Source organism: Oryzias latipes, chromosome 21 (assembly GCF_002234675.1).
Source record: "Oryzias latipes chromosome 21, ASM223467v1".
NCBI lineage: Eukaryota > Metazoa > Chordata > Actinopteri > Beloniformes > Adrianichthyidae > Oryzias > Oryzias latipes.
In genome coordinates, this window is record NC_019879.2 from 10392282 (window position 1) to 10414464 (window position 22183).

A 22183-nucleotide genomic window follows, 5' to 3' on the forward strand; every position below is an offset into this window, starting at 1 on the left:
AAAATTTGTTTTCCCCAAGAACTCAGTTCAATAAAAAAAACTGTTTTTTTTAGTTCCTAAAAAGTGAAACATCATTTAATCGAGTCAGTAAAACAGACTGATAGGGTTCAAGTGTTTAATTCAACATAAACATAGCAGTTGCAAATACTGAGCTACTAAAAATTATATACAGGTCTCAGGACTTGGTTAGAGGAGCGTTTGCATGATTCTATGCAGCCATTTGGCAATCCACCTGTGCCCCCTACTCCAATATGTGAAAAAGCTCAGTAAACCTGGGGTCGTCTCCACAGGGATGCCATGGTCCCTCAAACAAGAATCAAATCATTTGTAAAGCGTGTTAGTTCCAAGTGAAGCTGGAAAACACAGTGCCTTGCAAAACTATTCGGCCCCCTTGAACTTTTTAGCCTTTTGCCACATTTCAGGCTGCAAACATAAAGATATCTAACTAGTTTTTTGTGAAGAATCAACAACAAGTGGGATAAAATCAGGAAGTGAAACAACCTTTATTGGATATTTCAAACTTGTTTAACAAATAAAAAACTGAAATATTGGGCGTCCAAAATTATTCAGACGCTTTACTTTCAGTGCAGCAAACTCTCTCCAGATGTTCAGTGAGGATCTTTGAATGATCCAATGTTGACCTAAATGACTAATGATGATAAATAGAATCCACCTGCAGGTAATCAAGTCTCATGAAGAACAAGGAACACACCAGGCACGTCCAGGATACTGTTGTGGAGAAGTTTAAAGCCAAATTTGGATACAAAAAGATCTCCAAAGCTTTAAACATCCCAAGGAGCATTGTGCAAGCGATAATATTGAAATGGAGGGAGTATCAGACCACTGCCTATCTGCAAAGACCCGGCCGTCTGTCTAAACGTTCGGCTCAAACAAGGAGAAGACAGATCAGGGATGCAGCCAAGGGGCCCATGATCACTCTGGAGGAAGTGCAGAGATCTACAGCTGAGGTGGGAGAGTCTGTCCATAGGACAACAATCAGTGGTATACTGCAAAAATCTGGCCTTTATGAAAGAGTGGCAAGAAGAAAGCCATTTCTATCTATAAAAAGTGTTGTTTTAAGTTTGCCACAAGCCACCTGGGAGACACACCAAACATGTGGAAGAAGGTGCTATGGTCAGATGAAACCAAAATGTAACTTTTTGGCAACAATGTTGGCGTTATGTTTTGGCGTAAAAGCACCACAGCCCATTACCCCGAACACACCATCCCCACTGCCAACATGGTGGTGGCAGCATCATGGTTTGGGTCTCCTTTTCTTCAGCAGGGACAGGGAGGATGGTTAGAATTGATGGGAAGATGGATGGAGCCATTTACAGGACCATCCTGGAAGAAAACCTGGTGGAGTCTGCAAAAGACCAGAGACCACTACAATGGAATGGTTCACAAATAAACTTATCATGGTGTTGGAGTTGCCAAGTCAAAGTCCAGTCCTGAATCCAATGGAGAATCTGTGGAAAGAACTGAAACTGCTGTTCACAAACGCTCTCCATCCAACCTCACTGAACTCCAGCTGTTTTGCAAGGAGGAATGAGCAAAACTTTCAGTCTCTTGATGTGCAAAACTGATGGAGACAAACCCCCCAAACAACTTACAGCTGTAATCACCGCAAAAGGTGGTGCTACAAAGTATTAACTTAAAAAGGCTGAATAATTTTGCACGTCCAATTTTCAGTTTTTTATTTGTTAAAAAAGTTTGAAATATCCAATAAATTGGGCGGCTTTTTAGTGGAAGGCAAAAAACTAGTTTTATATCTTTATGTTTGCAGCCTGAAATGTGGCAAAAGGCTGAAAAGTTCAAGGGGGCCGAATAGTTTTGCAAGGCACTGCCTACGTCCTTATCTACTTAGCCAGTCGGCAGCATTTTGTTGTTATTCATTTCGCACAGGTGGTTTTGTCAGAGTTTTTATGCCAGATTTCTGACACAACCCTGTACTTTCAGGGCAGATGGGCAGCAGCGCGAAGGGTCTTGCCTAAAAACCCACACTGGATTTTTAGCTCATTGCAGGCCCCGGGACTCAAACCCAGGGTTTCCAGCGTGACAGTCCTACACCCAAGCAACAGTAGGCAGCATGAAGTGCTCTGAAACGTTGTTGTCGTTGTGTCTAACTCAAGTGTTCCCAGTGGTCTTTTCATTTAGTCACTTTGTCATTTCAGCCAAAACAAAACGCTGTTGTTTTCTAGGACCGTTTCTGCAGAGCGGCAGTGGGACTGTTGGCACAAAGTAAGCCCTCCCCACTTCCAGTCATCCATCTGTTTATATGCTCTCCAACTAGCTTACAGCCCCTCATGCCCCCAACCTAACATTAACTGTGCCATAGAAACGGTGAGGAATATTGGAGCTATCCAGCCCTATAGTTTTGAACCACACACCAGCTCAGATGAGCTTTTTCCAAATTTGTGGAACTAAAATATACGAATAAATGAAAAATGCGCCTTCACTTTAGAAATCGGACTTTGGACCACAGTTGTCTTTGGATCCTGTTAAGATGCCTTTAACGGTGTCTGTGTTTCACGAGCGGCTTAAGCATCCTGTTTCTGTGTTCGTGGTGGATCCTCATGTTCTGAGCGCAGCAGCAATGAACTCACTGTGAACTTCTCCACATTCTTTATTCCTACGTCTACAGCTGATCACAGAAACACAGCACTTTTTTTTTTTTTTTTTCAGCAAAGATGGTATGTTTTGACCCTCCGTGTTCTGGGGGGCAGGGGTCAGGGTTCATTGATTATCTTGTCAAGAACATTGAAATCTGAAGTGTCCATCAGGATTGTCCGGTCTCTTAATCCAGACTAACAGAAGATTCAAAGAAATATTAAAACGTTCCAGGTCATTAGAATGAAGGACATAAGTATCTCCTATATTTTGTGTACTAAAAGCTTAAAAAACATAAAAGCTTTCATTTTTTTTTCAAAAAACAACAATGTGCCTTATAATCCAGAGCGCCTTATATGGATTAATTCTGGTTTTGTTTACTGATTTCGAAGTGATTTTGGGAGGTACACGGCGCTCTGTAAAAATGTTTTACCGTAGTAAAACTGCTAGTAGGTAGGCTCCAAAATGGCATCTGTCAAGAGACATACTTACAGAGCAGACTTCAAGTCTTTTAAGAGTTAGCGTAGTCACAGTAACATTTATTTTAGCGGGATCAGTCGGATCTTTTACATCTTGCAAACAAGGCTGGTAGTTCCAGGTATTAATACGCTAATGTGGAGCGTGTTACAAACACGTTACTGTTAACTTGTTTAATGCGGCTCATGGTTGGGTGTGTCTTCTATGTGTCATATATTCAAAAACAGACCATTCATTGTTGGTGCACCTTAAACTGCTGAGAATTCAGTAAATAGAGCTTTAAGACCATGAGTGTCCAATCCAGACAATTTGCTCAACAGTTTTAAAAATGTAAGTAACTAAATTTAAGCTGGATTGACTAAGATAAAATAATGTGGATAATCAATGGATTCAATCTCCAAAATATGATTCGAACTAATTCGGCTTTCAGATCAATTAACTTTGATTTTTTACTATTTATCACATATAAGTAAGCATTCATTGATTAAAGAAACAGTAAAAAAATAAAAGCAGGATGAATCGTTCCTCGTGCACCAAGCATTCATCACCTTGTAAATGTTAATAGACTTTGATTATATGACTGGACCGCAGATGTAAGGGGTGATATTCTTGTCTGTCTGCGTGACAGAGTGACAGCTGGATTTTTGAAAGACGCCAATTTCTGAGAATCCTCCCAGTGTGTGGGGGGAAAATAATGAGCAGCTGAGGAGGAGCAGGAGACGAAGAAAGATAAATAAATATCACCTGCCTGAAGGAAAGATGGGAAGAATAGATTCTATCTGACCTCTAAAGGCTGCTGCCAATCAAGTCATTATCGGAAAGAACTTGTATAACTCTAGTTATAAGGAGCCTTAAAGCCTTTTTTGCATCAAAATACACCTTTTTAAAATGTTGAACTCACTTTTATAAACAACTTATAATAAAGTTTTTAATTTGCCAGACTTGATAGGATATGAAGATGTCTAAGATAATAACACCAATAGAATTGATGCTTTATCACATCACCCAAAAGATAGGCTCTTTTCATCTGTTTGCATTGTTTATATTGGCATTTCTGGAAGACGTTATTAATTTTTCATTACAGCCAATAAAAATCCATCCAAAATGACCTCATCTCCAGTGTCTTGACTGCTAGAAAAACATGTTTTTGTTTTGCATCAAGTTATCAATAATGCATAAGAAGGGCTGACGTTTGAAGTTGATTATAGTTCCAGCTTCAAATTCGGGCTTCACACTGATGCAGTGGTTTGTGGACTCTGGAAAAGGGTGAATTTTCCTGGTTCTAATTCAAGAGTTTGGATTGATGTAATAAAGAGGAGCAGATCAGACACATGGGACATGTCATGCTCCGTTACCCTTTAAGCCTTTTACCTGCTGCACTCTGAGGCTTTGGTGTTGTAGGAACAGTGTTTATGTGCACAATTACAATGATTGTGGTTGTTATCATCATTCTACCTGTTTCATATAGGCATAACACATCGTCTCGGCGACACGTTTTCCCTCGTCATAGCAGGCACGGGGGCCGATCGGGTTCACGTGCCCCCAGTAGTCTTCACTCTGGGGGTGCACCTCCGGATCTGAAACCAAAACACACATTTATTTTCAGCTGGTTTTCTATAAACCCTTCACTATTCTGTGTTTCTAAAGAAAAAAGACGGCACAAACCATACTGTCAAATTTGCATCCATTTCTTTCTTTTTCTTTTTCATAAAAACAGCTTTTCAAAATAAAACAGCTGTAATAATGATAATTAATATGCTTCTAAAACCTTTCCCACTGAAATAAAGGATAAAGCAATCAATGCTTTGCCATCCAAGTGTGACATAATGATGGGGGAAAAAGGCCAGATGTGGCTGCGGCTGCTCTGTAAGTCTGAGTCACTATCTGTGATGACCTTGACATTTGTTAACAAATGTAAAAATAATACCCATAAAAACACAAGCATGAATACATCACAGTTTGAAGCTTTAGCTATCTTGTTGACATTTAAACAGATATCAGGGTTGAATAAATTAAGCTAAAGTTCTACAGTATCATAAAAACAAGCGACCTGTAATATAATAACAAACATTTGACTGTTTCGTTTCAAAATGATTTGATTACAATCTAAAACACTACTTTCTTTAACCCCTGAAAAGTTGTTTCCAATAAAAAAGGAACTTTTAAAGACCCACTCCGATGAGTATAGTGTTTTTGGTTCTTTTAATATACATGTTCTTGTTGCAGTTTTCAAATAATGTAGGACAAATATAAAGAAAATTGATCTTTATATGAAGACTTTTATTTTGAAACCACTGCTCTCATTTTGGCGAAGTCACATCAACCGGAATCACCCGCTGGAATTTTTCCCAGTGGAGGAGAAAATAGGAGCTCAAGTCTCGCCTGCCTTCCACTCAAAATGCGCCAAACTTTTGGTTAATCTCATACAGAAGCAACACCTGAATGTATTTTGTGGGGGAGTTTCAGTGATTTAAATCTGACATAAGTTTAAAGTTGGAGATAAACTCTGTGAGACATGTGCAGTTCGCACATTGTCAGGTAATTCATCAAAGCTAAAATGCTCAACTCATTTATTTGACGTTATTTAAAAAAACTGCCAATGACTGACTATATTTCTGTATTTTTCCAGTTTCACTTTGTATCCTAGAAAACAAGAATGTTTATCAAAGCAACATTAAAGAAGTCATGTCTTGTTTTTTAGAATAAAGGTTAGCTAGCTGTCTAGCCGAAAGCTACGTTAGGTTTCAACGAGGACAGTACGTCTTTATTTTAAACATTTCAAATCAGGAGTAGACGAAAAAATATATAGTTTGAAATAGAGCGTATTTGTTGCATAGGAAAAAAAATGTCACGGTTCCTCCGGCTGCTACTCCTCCCCTCCCTGCTCCTTCATTGGAACCAGCTGACCTGCATCATCTCATCACCTGGCAGACCTTCTTAAGGAGATCCATCCCAGCATACTACGCCAGTCCGTTATACTCACTCCGGTGATCACGCCTGGCCTCAAGTTAAGTTACCCTCGCTTTAGTAATCCTAGCTTGTACTTACCGTCTGTCTCACGTCTTCAGGTCTTCACTCCATTGGTCACGCTGGTTCCTCGCTCCACGCTGATTACATCATCCTCGACGTCCTCGCCTTGCCTCAAGCTGGTTACGCTGTCCTCAGCGTTCACGCCTCGCCTCAAGCTGATTACGCTGTCCTCAGCGTCCACGTCTCGCCTCAAGCCGGTCACGCCGCCCTCGGCGCTCCACCACGTCACGGACTGTGAACGCCGTCCTCGGCGCTCCACCTCGCCACAGCAGTTTCCTGCATCCACGACGTCCCCTGACTTCTATAATTAAAACATCCTGTTAAATACAACGCCTTCCTGAGTTTCTTCCGGGTTCCAGCATCTGGGTCTCCCTAGTAGTCCGATCATGACAGAACGGACTGGCCATTACCCAGACCCAGCTGACCCGGAGGGACTCCGCTTGGCCGTCACTCACCAAGGCATCGCTCTGGGACGGCAAGCTGAATCCCTCAACCAGATGGCCGCCGCCCAGCAGGATCTTTTCCGTCGCTTGGACGGTATTTCTCTGGCTCTGACGGATTTAACCTCCCGAGGACCTACTAACGCCTCAGCCAGCAACACGGGTTCCGCCACCGGAAGCCCGGGCCCCGCTGCAGACAAAGCAGCTCACGAAAACATCCGGCTCCTTCCTGAGCCTTTCCTGGGTGACGTAGGAGCCTGCGGGGGATTCCTCCTGCAATGTCGTTTGATCTTCCAGCAGGCACCTCGGCACTATCATGCAGACCACAGCAAAATCACCCTTATAGTGAACTCTCTCCGGGGTAAAGCGCTTCAATGGGCTCAGGCTTACCTGACCGCTAATCCCATCTCTCAAGTTCCTTTCGAACGCTTTTTAGGCGAGTTCCGGCTGGTTTTCGACCAACCCCGCAAGGAGGAGGAGGCCACCCGCCGACTGCTAGCCCTCAAACAACGCCACAGATCCGTGAGTGACCATCTAATAGACTTTCGGATTCTAGCTGTGGAGGCGGGTTGGCCGGATATAGCCCTTAAAGGGGTGTTCTACCAATCCCTTAATGACTCGATTAAAGACCATTTATGTTCGCAACCCGAGGCTAGCTCTTTTGAAGAGCTCGTCACCGCGGCCTTGCGGTCCGACGTGCGTCTCCGTGAACGTCATGCTGAGCGCCCCCGTCAAGACAAGAGACTCCTTACCAGTGCTTCTCCTTCATTCCCTGCTGCTAACTATGTTCATGTTATGTCTCACGATTCTGTCGGACTCTCCACAGAGGAACCGATGCAGATTGGACATTCTAAGCTCACCCCTGAGGAGCGGCAGAGACGAAGAGATGAGGGGGCGTGTTTCTATTGCGGCCAGACCGGTCACCTCGTTCATCAATGTAAGCTTCGTTTAAACTCCCGAACCCCCCGTTAGAAGGCAGGCCACGGGCGGGTCAATCTTCTCTCTCTACCGAGAGACCTTTTCTTTATTTACCTGTCAAGTTAAGTTTTTCTTCTAGTGTTTTTGAAGGTAGAGCCCTTATCGACTCTGGAGCTGAGCAGAGTTTCATTGATGACTGTCTTGTTTCTGAGCTTAACATTCCCACAGAACCTTTGGATATCCCTGTCAGGGCGGCCGGATTGGGTGGTCAGGTCCTCACTCACATAACCCACCGTACTAAGGCCGTTCGTCTCATCACGTCTGGTAATCATCACGAACTCATTCAGTTTTACATTACCAAGACCCCCCAGTCTCCCATCATTCTAGGGTTCCCCTGGCTTCGCGCTCACAACCCCCAGTTCGATTGGGTTAATCTCCACGTTACCAACTGGAGCACTACCTGCATGGCTAATTGTCTTCGTTCCGCCATACCCTCGGTTTCTCCTCGTTGTGATCCAGATCCTGAGGAGATCGATCTTTCTAGGGTTCCTCCGTGCTACCACGATCTTGGGGCTGTTTTCAGTAAGACCAGGGCTGGTTCCCTTCCTCCCCACAGGCCGTACGACTGTTCCATCGAACTAGTTAAAGGCGCTACGCTGCCTAAGAGGAGGCTATTTAATTTATCAGGCCCTGAGAAACTGTCAATGGAAAAATATATCCAGGAAGCCCTCTCGGCTGGTCATATTCGCCCCTCATCCTCTCCGGTCGGTGCGGGGTTCTTCTTCGTCCAGAAGAAGGACAGAACTTTGCGCCCATGCATTGATTACCGCGACCTCAATCAAATTACTGTTAAAAATAAATATTCCCTTCCGCTTATTGACTCTGCTCTACATTCTGTTCAGGACGCTCGAGTCTTTTCCAAGTTGGACCTCCGTAACGCTTATTATTTGGTTCGCATGAGGGAGGGGGACGAGTGGAAGACCGCCTTTAACACCCCACTCGGTCATTTCGAGTATTTGGTGATGCCTTTTGGGCTCACCAACGCTCCTGCTACCTTCCAGAATCTCGTTAACGATGTTCTTCGTGATTTTTTGAACCGCTTCGTCTTTGTTTACCTTGACGACATCCTTATTTATTCACGCGATCTGGATGAACACACCCACCATGTCCGCCAGGTTCTCTCACGGCTTTTAGAGAACCGACTATATGTTAAAGCCGAAAAGTGCGAGTTTCATGTACCCACCATTTCATTTCTGGGTTTCATCATTGACTCTGGTAACATTCACCCCGATCCGGCCAAGATCGCGGCCGTCACCAGCTGGGAACCTCCCACTTCCCGTAAACAACTTCAGAGGTTCCTCGGCTTCGCAAATTTCTACCGTCGCTTCATAAGGAACTATAGCAGCATTGCCGCTCCGTTGACTCAACTCACCTCCGTTACTAAACCGTTTCTCTGGACCCCCGAAGCTCAATCCGCATTCACTAGACTTAAGCACCTCTTTACTTCCGCTCCCATTCTATCACAGCCTGATCCTCTCCGACAGTTCGTTGTCGAGGTCGACGCTTCCGATTCTGGTGTGGGAGCGATTCTTTCCCAACGGGAGGTTGGCTCGGGGAAACTGAAACCATGTGCGTTCTTCTCTAGGAAGCTTTCTACGGCGGAGAGAAATTATGACGTCGGTAACCGCGAACTCCTCGCCATTAAACTCGCTCTGGAGGAATGGCGTCACTGGCTCGAGGGGGCTGAACATCCGTTCATCGTTTGGACGGATCATAAAAATCTCGCCTACCTACGTACAGCTAAACGCCTTAATTCACGTCAGGCCCGTTGGTGCCTTTTTTTTGACAGGTTTGATTTCACTATCACCTACCGGCCGGGTAGCAGGAACATTAAACCAGACGCCCTCTCACGTTTATTTTGTTCAGGGGATGACCAGGACAGCTCTCCCATTATTCCCCCCACATGTATTGTGGGTAATTTGACATGGGACATTGAGAGCAGGGTCATCCAAGCTCAGGGAGAGGAACCTGACCATCCTCCGGCCCCCCCTGGAACTCTTTACGTCCCCTCCTCCCTCCGCTCGGATGTCCTGGTTTGGGGGCACACGTCGCGTATTGCTTGCCATGGCGGCATTCATAGAACCCTGAGGCTCGTGCAACGTAGATTTTTCTGGCCTTCCATGGCTCGGGACGTGAGGGAATTCGTTGCGGCTTGCGACGTCTGCGCCCGCTCTAAGTCTTCCAACTCGCCGCCTGCTGGTCTCCTCCATCCTTTACCTGTTCCGCAGCGGCCCTGGTCCCATCTCGCCATGGACTTCATCACTGGGTTGCCGGCCTCTCAGGATAACACCGTCATTCTTACAGTTGTCGACCGTTTTTCCAAGGCTGCCCATTTCATTCCCCTTCCCAAGCTGCCCACGGCCACCGAGATGGCTGACGTCTTGGTTCGAGAGGTATTCAGGCATCACGGCATACCCAGTGATATTGTCTCCGACCGCGGGCCCCAGTTCATATCCCAGGTCTGGCGGGCTTTCTGTTCTGCTCTGGGTGCCACGGTTAGCCTCACATCCGGTCATCATCCCCAGTCAAATGGGCAAGCGGAGCGTGCAAACCAGGAGCTCGAGGCCGCCCTCCGTTGTGTGGCCGCCCAAAACCCCTCCAACTGGTCTTCATTCCTGGCATGGATCGAGTACGCCCACAACAGCCATCCGTCTGCTGCTACCGGTATGTCCCCGTTTGAAGCGTCCCTCGGATACTCTCCACCCTTGTTCCCCTCCCAGGAGCTGGACTTGGCGGTCCCGTCGGTTCAGCATCACCTGCGACGCGCCCAGCGTATATGGACTCAGGCCAGGGCCGCTCTCCTGCGCACTAGAGAGAGGAACTGCAGGATCGCTAATCGCCACAGGGTGGAGAGCCCCGCCTACCAACCGGGACAGAGGGTTTGGCTGTCTTCACGGGACATACCGCTCCAGGCCACCTCCCGTAAACTGGCTCCACGCTACATTGGACCTTACCCCGTCGAGAGGGTCATAAACCCCTCCTGTGTGCGGCTGCGGCTCCCGGCGGCGCTTAAGGTGCACCCCACGTTTCATGTCTCGCAGCTTAAGCCTGTCCAGGAGAGTCCTTTGTGCCCGCCGTCCGCTTCCCCACCGCCCGCCCGGGTCATCGACGGCGCTCCTGCCTACACCGCCAGCAAGGTGTTGGACGTCCGCCGCCGGGGGCGCGGTTTCCAGTTTCTGGTGGACTGGGAGGGTTACGGTCCGGAGGAGCGCTCATGGATCTCCCGCTCCCTCATTCTGGACCGTACCCTCATTGACGATTTCTTTCGGGACCACCCTGATCGTCGTCCGGGACCGCCTGGGGGCGGTCGTTGAGGGGGGGGTACTGTCACGGTTCCTCCGGCTGCTACTCCTCCCCTCCCTGCTCCTTCATTGGAACCAGCTGACCTGCATCATCTCATCACCTGGCAGACCTTCTTAAGGAGATCCATCCCAGCATACTACGCCAGTCCGTTATACTCACTCCGGTGATCACGCCTGGCCTCAAGTTAAGTTACCCTCGCTTTAGTAATCCTAGCTTGTACTTACCGTCTGTCTCACGTCTTCAGGTCTTCACTCCATTGGTCACGCTGGTTCCTCGCTCCACGCTGATTACATCATCCTCGACGTCCTCGCCTTGCCTCAAGCTGGTTACGCTGTCCTCAGCGTTCACGCCTCGCCTCAAGCTGATTACGCTGTCCTCAGCGTCCACGTCTCGCCTCAAGCCGGTCACGCCGCCCTCGGCGCTCCACCACGTCACGGACTGTGAACGCCGTCCTCGGCGCTCCACCTCGCCACAGCAGTTTCCTGCATCCACGACGTCCCCTGACTTCTATAATTAAAACATCCTGTTAAATACAACGCCTTCCTGAGTTTCTTCCGGGTTCCAGCATCTGGGTCTCCCTAGTAGTCCGATCATGACAAAAAATGGGATCAGAATAAGCTCCATGCTCCACTCTGATGCGTCCACTTGGACCTCTTTGTTTTCCTCGTCAGAGCTGATATCTGGCTCAAAACTGCACGGCTGGAAATATTGCTCACTATGTTTGTTGCATCACTAATGTCAACTTGGGGGTGTGAACAGCTATCTGTACAAACAGATAGCTCCGTTATGGGTGATAGGAATGGGGGCAAGCTTACTCTGGACCAGCGGTCCCGCCCACAGCTCAGAGGTGATTTCTAGGGAACTCCTGCTGCTCTGTAGAAACTATGTCCTAGGTTTTTTGAAAGCTAAGACAAATGTCTGGGATGCAGACATAGATATTTGACAATAGGTCAAAAGATTTTCAGAGTGGGACTTTAAAAACCTATAAAACCTCTGATACTATGCTGAATATAATAGGAAGTGAAATGGTGGTGTAGACTATATTTATCATTATGACTTCTGTGTTTTATTACAAGAACAATTTTGACAGGGAACCCATTATATTAAGCAGAATAGCATAGAAAAGTGTCTTCAAGTCAATACAGTATGGTTCTTAAAACTCATTGGAAAAAAAAAGGAAATGAATGAACAAGTATAAAAGTTTTGCATTCTTAAAAAAATGTACAAGTGCTGAGAGTTTCAGCTGAAATGCTAACATGAGCTTAATTTGTAGAATTGAACATCTTCAGCACTGGGGGTTAATGGTCTGGACCAATGGGAAGCGTCTTCCTAAAAACAGGCTGGATCAGGTGTGATGTGCGGCAAAAACACGTTGGCAACGATAACAGGAAAGGTGACTGAAACAGTTTTGTAGCCAGAGATGTTTTCATTTAGAGACAGTGATGGCAAGAAAGGAGAAAGTGGAACCAGAGGATATTTCAAGAAGTCAGAAGAATCAAGAACAAGAACTCAGAGTGACAGACTTGGTAGATGTTGTAGACCTAAAACCAGTCTGAGGTAGTCAGATAAGTCAGATAAGGATTAGTGAATATAATAGTACAAAATGAATGATGGACAGTAGAACAGAAAACCAATTATGGCCTTCATTTGTGTGGTCAAACAGGAGAGGAGGACGATTGGTGGGAGAGACGGCAGTGGAGAGGAAAGGGTTAAATGAAAGCAGATGACTCATTATGGATAAACCTGGAGGCAGCAGCTGAGAGGGAAAAGAAGAGTCAACTCTGCTGGCCTCTATCTGAGAGGAGGCGACGTTACAAAAGAAAAAACAGCTAGCTCTAATAATTATGTTGCTGCCACTGACAAGCTTGTCAAGTCTCACAAATTGACTGAGGGACTCTGTATAACCTTCTCGCATGGCATGCCACGCATTAATGTTGCTTCGTGATGATAAGAGGAAGCGACAGCAGCAGAGGAATGACAGAACAGGCAGCGGCGTCTCCTGTGGGAACAGGTGACGAGCTGTTCCCACATCCTCACATTAAAAACCAGGCCTTTACATGGGATAATAAAGATCCAATGATCAGGCTCAGCAGCTGGGTTTATAAGGCAGTTTATGTGTGACAGAGCTCTAAGCATCAAGTAAATGATGATATGATATTATGACACAATTACAAACCTCTTTAGGCTGTTCATTAAAACGTGCAATTTTGAAACACTGTAGGAACTGCAGAATGCTTTGAAGTGATTCCTTTGTTGAGCCATTATATTAACTAATGATAAAACAATTTTCATTTATTTTTAGTTAATTACAGCAGTGTTTTTCAACCTTTTTTGAACCAAGGCACACTTTATCTTTGACAAAAATCCCGCGGCACACCAGCATCCAAAACTTGAAAAAAGGAGAAACTCTATAGTCTGTATTGATGTACAGTCCCTCCACAATCTCACATGCATTTTTGTGATAATTGTCGCAGAAAAAGCTGGAAGTTGCTGCTGTTTTTTCCAAAAGATGTAATTAAAGTAAGTTTTCCGTAATACTTTTCAACTAAATTATTTGAAATTTTACCCTGGTCGTTGTTTATTTCTTCCAGTTTATTAACGTGGAATTTAATGTAACCTCACAAAAAACAAATATATTCTTTCTAAATAGGGATTTTTTTATTTTTTATATTTATTTCAATGTTAGTGCAAAGGCAAATGTAATTTTATGAACAATTATATGATCACAATATGTTTGATAGAATTTACACAAAAAGACTAACATTATATTTATGTTTTCTCTAGCTACACAAAAAGTGAACATGTTGAAGTTTTATTAGTTTTTCTTTTGTCTTAATCAAAGATGAAGTCTTGAAAACTTTAAAAAAAAAAAGATATTTCGTTTTAGATGATTACATTGTTTTAATTTAGTATAATAGTGTCTTTTGGCCACTTCACCTTAATCTTATTTCTACAATGTTGTTATTACTTCTTCTTAAGTTTAACATATAAAATAGTCCAGAACTTACTAGAAAAGTGTTACAGTTAGAAAAATGACTTGGACCAAACTCTGGGATGTTTGGCTGTTAATAAACACAAACCTTGAAGGAGAACTAAACTGTTGACCTCTGATTTCATCAAGAAGATTTAAAAACAGTTTCATGTATGTTTGTTGTGGTTTAAGACGTCTAACAAGGACGACTCATTGTACGCTGAGACGCTGTCACTTTAACCCAATGCATCATGGGAGATGTAGTGCGAAAACTGCTGCACATGGCAGACAGACTCGCTTCTTTTAACTTCATTATTTTTGATAACTTGTTCCATGGTCTGAAACCGGATTCTGTGGAAAACTACACCACTAAAGACGAGCTTTAGCTGGTATTTTTGTTGGAACTGAGAGACTTTATGACCAGAATCTGAACAAAGAAGTGAGGACTTTAATCACTTCTGATTGGTCAGACTGATGACGTGTGATTAAGCCTCCAAGAATGATTGGTGGAGACAGTTAAAGGGGCGGGACTTTTCCGAAAACGGCTGAAGCTACGGCTAAAACGTGGTACCGTCATTCTTATCAAAATGTCTTTAATGGAATCAAATAATCACAAAGAAAAAAGTATTTTATGATCTTTCATAGTCCTAGCAGTTTTTTATCGGGGCCTGTTTGGATGAACACAGAGCTGATTTCCTGGAGATGGAAAATGTTTTATATCAGGGAATTACCGTGGGTAATTTCCCACGGCACACCTGACCATCTCCCGTGGCACACTGGTTGAAAAACACTGAATCACAGCATGCTCTTGCTCTGGGAATCAATAACATTATACATTTATATAAGCTTATTCTAACGGATTTATGTTACACTGTTTTATTTCCATCCAGAGTTGCAAAACATTTCAGGATAAAACTTATATATACTTTTTTTTCACAACTTGAACTTACGGAGTCTTTATGGAAGATATCCATATTTTAAGATCAAATAAGGTAAAAAAACAAATAAAAACTAAATACATACTTACCAAAAGAGTACTCATTCACATCATATTCACAGTCAGCTGACCCTCCCTTTAGGGTCTGAATGTTACTGAAACTCCCTTTCCAGACCTTAAATTACATGTCGCTCTGGTCTGTGTCTGTTTAACCCCACCCTTGCTGCTGCAGGCAGGTGGAACACACGTGATCCAGGTAACAAGCTGTAGATGCGCCTGGGAAAAATACCGATAGGCTCTCCAGCTCTTTCTGGAGATCCAGCTCACTAAAAAGAGCCTGTCTTTTGGGCCTGCACGCAGCACTCCAGATCATTTTAGTAAATGTGGGAAAAAAGCTAAATGATTTATTGATATTAACCACATAAGAACGCATGTTATAACTTTTTGTAGCTTAATATAATATGTTAACAAAAAAAGGATGTTTAAAGTCAAAATAAACAGAAAAAATTTGAACATCTCTGAATGTATTTAATGTTTTTTGCCCAGTTTGACTGGGGGTGTGATTTTTCACAAGTGCAACTTATATACCTTGTGCTATCTTGTGGGGTCCAGATGACCCCACTCCCAACGTTAACGTGCCTCCAAGGCGAAACCAACAGAAACCAACCCATCTGATGAGTCATTCAAAAACCTGGCGACTGATGTGGAGTTACAGCAGATACATTTACTAGCGCTCGTCATCATTCATCAAGGGAGACATTTTAGGGTGTTGGGGGGGGAAAAACAGGTGTCTGAGCTTTGAGGTTCTGATCTTGTTTCTTCCTTTTTTAATCTCTCTTGGTCCAGAGAATCTTCTTTTAAAGGGGACTGATAGTGCTGCAGTGCAGACTCTCCCTGCTGTCACCCATGTTAGGTTTATTTGAAGACTTTTGCCTGCCTGTCATCTCTGTAGTTGTTCTCTAATCTCTCTGCCTCCTGTTCCTTTGGGATTTGCTAATGCTGACTTTAACTCCGCCCCCTCCTGCTGGTTACTGGGAGCGGTGTGTAACGTTGCATGGCTGGCCAATCAGGTGAGGTTTATTTTCAAAATAAACCAAATCTTTGGCACAACCTGGCTTTAACCTGTTATGCTCTTCAGATGGTTAAAAAGGCAGAAAGGGATAAAGCAGTGTGCTGCTACATTTTAACACAGCCCAAAAGTGGGGTTAAAAAGTGAGATTAAAAATAGTCTGTTCTTTTTTTGACACCAAGACACCTGGTGCCCAACTTGCCATCTTTCCTCCCTTTACCTGCTCGTGCGTCTGTCTCACTTCCGAGCTGTACAGTGCTTATGTACCATGATGACGACACTCGCCAGAAGATTATTTCAAATTAAAATATTCATTTAGAAGGGAATTTTTAAACCACAATAACTGCCACAGAACATAGAATCTGCTTTACGTATTAAATTCAATGAATTGATTTTTAAAAAATCATCTCTTTTATAAGTCAACTTTTTTCATGACGTATTGAAAATGATACAGTGTCTGATTTTTGACAGTATTACCGTAATACCGCACATGCACAAGGGTTAGGTGTCGCCTGCGACATCTCTGGTGGTAACGGGTTAACAAATAAAAGTTGACTGACTTCTTTAGGTGGTGCTGTGTCTTATTATGTGGCTGTGAAACGGACTGGCGCCTGTCCAGAGTGTACCTCGCTTTCACCCGTGGCTGGGGTAGGCTACAGCAACCCGTGAGCCTCGAAAGGGATTCAGCGGGTCTAGAGGATGGATTGATAGATGGAATGACTCCTGAGTTTAGGGCCAATTAGTTTGATGCATGTTTATTTTAAGCCGTGTGCACATGTCCAAAATACTGAAGTCTCCTTCAAGATGGAGCTGTCTTACCTCCATAGATCTCAGAAGTGGAAGCCAGCAGAAGTCTTGCACCGACACGTTTGGCTAGGCCTGAAAGAAAAATCAGCAAAGCGGAAATCCTCCATGAATGAGATGAAACTAAACTGAGCAGTGCTGCCTTCTTCTGGAATCACATACCTGTACTCTATGAAATGTTCTGGGTTCACAATCACAACATCATACGTTTAATAAAAAAAAAAAAAAAAAAAGCTTTTTAGTCCTGTATTTTGACACTATCTTGTGCTACATGGTTTATTTTCTCGTTCCTCCATTGATGGTGTCTGTAGATCAGGGGTGTTCATTACATGGAACGTGATGGAAGGATGTGGGTAGATCGCGGGCCATCAAAGATAAATAAGGAGCATTTATTGAGGCCTGGGTCGCCCCGCGTGCGTCCTCAATCGGGAGAGTCCTTCCTCCTTTATCAGTTAAGTGCAAGATGGCATCTTCTTCCAGAAGAGGCCGGATGATAATTATTCTCCGTGATGATCTTCCTCAGCGTATTTTGCGACTGCTTCTGAGTCCGCTGATGCCATTTCTTAGTGCGGAGGAAAAATCTTAGTATGGAAAAAAAAAATCACCTCAAAGTTTTTCCGATCCATTCATCCATCCATCCATCCAACCATCCATCCATCCATCCATCCATCCATCCATCCATCCATCCATCCATCCATCCAACCATCCATCAAAGCTTGTTGTCTCAAAACTAGCTCACATACCAGAAAAGTGTGGCCATATTTTCCAAAACTTTGAAGTGTTTTTTTCTCTCCGTATGACTGAGAATATGTAAATACACGCAGATGCTCCTTAATAAAAACTACAAGACTATATAAACAACTCTTATTTGTATTTATTGGCTCTGCGTGGGTAGCAACACATCAAAGAACCTTCCAAGGCTCAGTTCCAATGTGCTTCATCTCAGCGACACGATTTATTGCTTCTGCTGAAATATTTCTACAAGCAGGAGCTTTCAGAAGGTGGTGATTACGTTGATCTGTTTAAAGAGTTTCTTTGTACTTTGTACTAAGCTTTAAGTTGACGTTAGACCGTACCAAAAAGTAGAAAAAGGTCATGACGTTATAACTACCGTAGGTATTTACACTTTCAAATTTATCCCAATATCCTAAAAACCTGCACCACTGACTCGTGTGAAATCAAAGGAAAAGTTCAATTCCATAAAACAGAGTTTATACCAAATTAAAAAAAAAAAAATCAAAAGAAAATGTGCTCCTAATATTTAAGTAAATTAAACCAGGGGTTCTTAAAAAAATTTAATTTAAGTTTAGAATTTCATCAAAGCATAACGGATAGGCAACTCCAGGCCTTGAGGGCCATGTGTCTCCATGATTTCCAAAAGTCAAAGACCTACTCATGACTGATATAACCTGATTCAGGTATGTCCATGCCAGAGCAGGGTATGTTGGAAAACACGCAGGAATGCCTGCAGTTGCCCATCTCTGCTCTAGAGCAAAGTCTGGACAGATGAGGGGGGACACAGTATGTAAGCAACACTGGTCACATTGCAGTTTTAGAACTCATTGTTTAAATAACTAACCATAAAGGGTTTACAGTTCTCCTTCGCTATATCGCAGTTTACTTTTTGATCCTGTCCAGAATGTCCAGAATTCAGTTTGCTAAATCTGCATTTATCTTCGATTGTGATCAGATCGTTTTTTTCATTTTCTAATACTGGACTTGTATTTCTATGAAGGTTGGAATTTTGAAAGTTTAAACAAGAGAGAAAAGTGAGAAAATGTTCATGTCTGTCTGAGAAAAGTGTACAAAACATGTAGTGAGGAGTAATACAGCCATAAAACATATATTATCCTTCTTTACAGATTTCCTCTATCCCAGGTTATTTTAGAAACGTAACCCCTGGGATAAATGACAGAACACTTTACAGTAATTCTTTTTTTAGGGCTACATTATTCCTTTAAGCTTTTGATTGAAAATGATAACAGTATTTTCATTAACAAGCTCAAGTTTAAATCTTCTTTCTCTTTCGGCTTTTCCCATCAGGGGTCGCCACAGCGAATCATCGTTTTCCACTTCACTCTATCATGAACATCTTCTACCCTAACATTAGCCTAGCTCAAGTTTAAATGAATTATATAAAGTTACTTACCGAGCATGTTAAGAGTTCCAATTGTGTTGGTCTTCAGCGTTTTGATGGGATTGTACATGTAATTTGGAGGAGAGGCTGGAGATGCCAGGTGATAAATCTGGTCAACTATAAATAAAGCAAACAAGACAATCATCTTGTTGTCAGGCAAAGATGTTGAGATGCAGAACAATTGTTATCCCTGCTAATTATTTAAGCGCAGAACAAGGGCATAAATTATTCCACAAGATTAATACGTTTATGATAAAAAAAAGACGTTTTAAAGACCCACTCTGATGAAAATGGTGTTTTTTGTGTTTTTAGCATGTTCTTGTGGCCTTTTTCTGACAATAGAGAACAAACATAGATAAATGACCACTGGGATGATACATGAATCTATCTGTCTACAAGTGGATGCATCAGATTTCAGCAGACTAGGAAAATGTAGCCGGTAGCTGGTTATAGTTTCTGGGCTCTTTTTCAAACTGATTTTTTTTATCTGGTCCTGATTCACAGACATTTGAATCAAGAAATGCTCAAAAGTAGACTTTTAAGCTCAAATTTCTTTTTATATGTCCTCTATCATGAGGAAAAATACTACAAAAACACGGTAAAGACACCAAAAACACAGTTTTCGTCTGAGTGGTTCTTTTAACAATAAACATATTTATGTTGTCATGCAAAGAGCTATGCAGAGAATAACCGGTGTACAGTAAAGCCATTTGTCAAAACACTTTAGTGGGGGGAAAAAAGTTGGTTGTAAAATTGTAGGTAAGTGCAGAGCTGATGCAGGGCTATGGAGCTGAGGGTGTCAGGGGGATCCGAGCATCTCTCTCAGTTTGGATTGAAGCGGTACAGAAAGATGAAATACAGCTTGTGTGACATCCATGCATCCCCAGCAGGCTATACAAGAAAAACTCCAAATGCTGTAATGTTCAGATACCTAAACGGTTGTTGAAACATCAACAGTTGTATGTTGCGGCTCTCTGGGAAACAAATAATAAGGATTTTTCAAAAAGACTTTTTAAAATGTATTTTCAAATTTGAAAAATACGGTAATGTTGTAAAAATTGTTGTCTCTTTTCCTATTCACACCAATGTGTGATAGCTGCCTGTGCATGAATTCTTTCATTTTCAACCACAGGCAAGCCAACTATGGAGATTCCAAGAAAAGAAAACCAAACATGTAATACAATGTGGGCTGACAAACTGCCTTTTCTGTGTTTCATATGAGGAGAGAAACTAGCAAACATCAAAAAGTCAAATCAGGCTTTACTCAAAAATATCTAGATGGAAATTAGAGGACTAAAAGCTGGGTTTTTTTTCAAGACGTGCAGGAAGAAGGGATATTTAGATGCTAGTTTTGTGGCCGCTCAGGTATAGGAAGCCATTCAGAGAAGAATTTTTAAAAATTCCTTTAGATAACTGAACTTCTATTCGCAAACTTTAAAGACGAGAATAAAATCCTACAGGAAATCAAATACAAAAATGCCACAAGATATCCTAGGCCAGCAAATTTAAGACATGGACTCAAGGGTGGCCTACTGCCTGTGGTGAGTCCATAGACAGAGATGATAAAAAACAAAAAGGACTGCTCTCCCGGTAAGTAACCTCTGGCCCACAGGCAGAAGTGATGGAGTCGAGACAACTAAGAGACAAAAAACAGGGGGAAACACTGTTTTGAATTGTTGAAGAAGTGCAGGAATAACTGCTTCCCACCTGGTATCGGTGGCTACTGACAGCACACCCAAAATAACAGAAGGGCATAAAAACTTTGCGGCTTTACTGCAAAAAACCATTGACAGAAAAATTGGCAAAAAGCTTAAATCACCATCAATCCTGGATGAGGTGAAAAGCACATATTTTCATCTTCTATTGCCACAACAAAGTTCAGAGATTTCCAGAGGGGAGGTGTTGAAAGGCTTTGCCACATAGTTGGAAGAAGCAAAACATTTCCCTGAGCAGTAAAGGGCTGACCTTTTCTGACCTGAAATAGTCAGAGTGGCTTCAAAAACGTCCTGGTAGATGTGTTGTTGCACCTTAACAAACTAACCAAAGCTCTTCAGGGGAGAGGACGCTTAGCCCTACAAACACATATGGCATTGAAGTACAGTAATATGCCCTTCCAGGCGTCCATTATCCGAAATTAATACGACACGGCAGCAACCGCCCTCAATGGCCGTTATCTCACTTACACTATGGTCACTTACAAAAGAATTAAAAATTGAGCCAATTCTAGTACCTTAATCTTGTTATTTTTACAATTTAAATCAGTTTTCACAAGAAGCTGACTATTTGATACATGGTGCGACACGTTGTCATGGTAACGGCTAGCGAGTCTACACCGATCTCGCTCTTTCGCAGCTGAGGAAAGTGGTATATATGCCGTCCTTCATGGTAAGTGAGACAAAGCATCATTTCAGCTCGTTTTTGCCCAGAGGATGAAGCAGACGTGTGTGTCAAAGAAACAAAGTCCTCAAACAGTTTCCTAAATCACTTTGATTTCAAGAAATCTCCATCAATCACTAAATGTGTACCATTAAACAATTTCTTTCATAAATTAATAATCAAATGATTTATTAACAAATATGAATTCTGTATCAGCACTAAGGTAAGAAAGACAGAAAGACAGACAATAAACTATCTAAAATTAAAGACTACATTGTCATTGAGAATATATTGGATAGATATTGTCATGTCCAGCATAGAACCATTTGAAGGACAGAGATGTTTTCAAATGTCTTGCTGTTGTGATTAACTGTGGAATAATGTATATCCACTTATCTTTCAGGTTTCTGTTGTTCCAGTTACCAACTGATGTTTAGGTAGACGCAATAATACAGAACATTCAGGCTATTCAACCATAACATCTGTTTTAGGTAACCATCATCACTTTTTAATAGGCACCCTGCAGAGTTGAGTATTCACTTGGACCATGGAATAAAGGCTAGTACACTATCTCACTTCCCCAGTTTGAGAACGTTCAACCAAGCTCACTGCATAATACACCCCAAGTATTTAGTTTCTGCTATCGTTGCAATGCAGATGTCGTTTTCAAATCGATTCTGTGAGTTCAGAGAGGGGAAAAAATGCTTTATATGTCTCCATCACTCTGCAAAGCATTGATCCATCTCTACAGAGCATCACGGCTCTGAAAAGTGTGAGTCAACCTGATATGGCGATAGAGCTTGCCGACTGAGCCCACGACAGCAGACGTTGAAGACCCATCAATAGGCAGCTATCGCTCAGAATCACAGATCTTGAAAGCCTCACAAAACAGGACAAACTCGTGTTCCACAGAGTGAATGCTACCCCTGGCATTTAGATCCACATGAAAAAGTTTGGGAGTCCCACTTGGGAGTCCTTGAATTCACACGTTTGTTTGTGTGATATTCTAACACATGAACTTCATAAAAACAAACAGTGCACATCTCACATA

At 42.9% G+C, this 22183-nt stretch overlaps 1 protein-coding gene across 1 annotated transcript in view; it reads right to left on the reverse strand.

The window, feature by feature from the left end:
- The window catches only part of uxs1 (UDP-glucuronate decarboxylase 1), a 61854-nt gene that overhangs the window by 11651 nt on the left and 28020 nt on the right, over positions 1 to 22183 (reverse strand). The window contains exons 8-10 of the mRNA XM_023950550.1: positions 18769 to 18873; positions 16635 to 16694; positions 4543 to 4664 (exon numbers count right to left, since the gene is read on the reverse strand). Coding sequence (XP_023806318.1) covers positions 4543 to 4664; positions 16635 to 16694; positions 18769 to 18873 — 287 coding nt within the window. The remainder of the gene's footprint in view (positions 1 to 4542; positions 4665 to 16634; positions 16695 to 18768; positions 18874 to 22183) is intronic.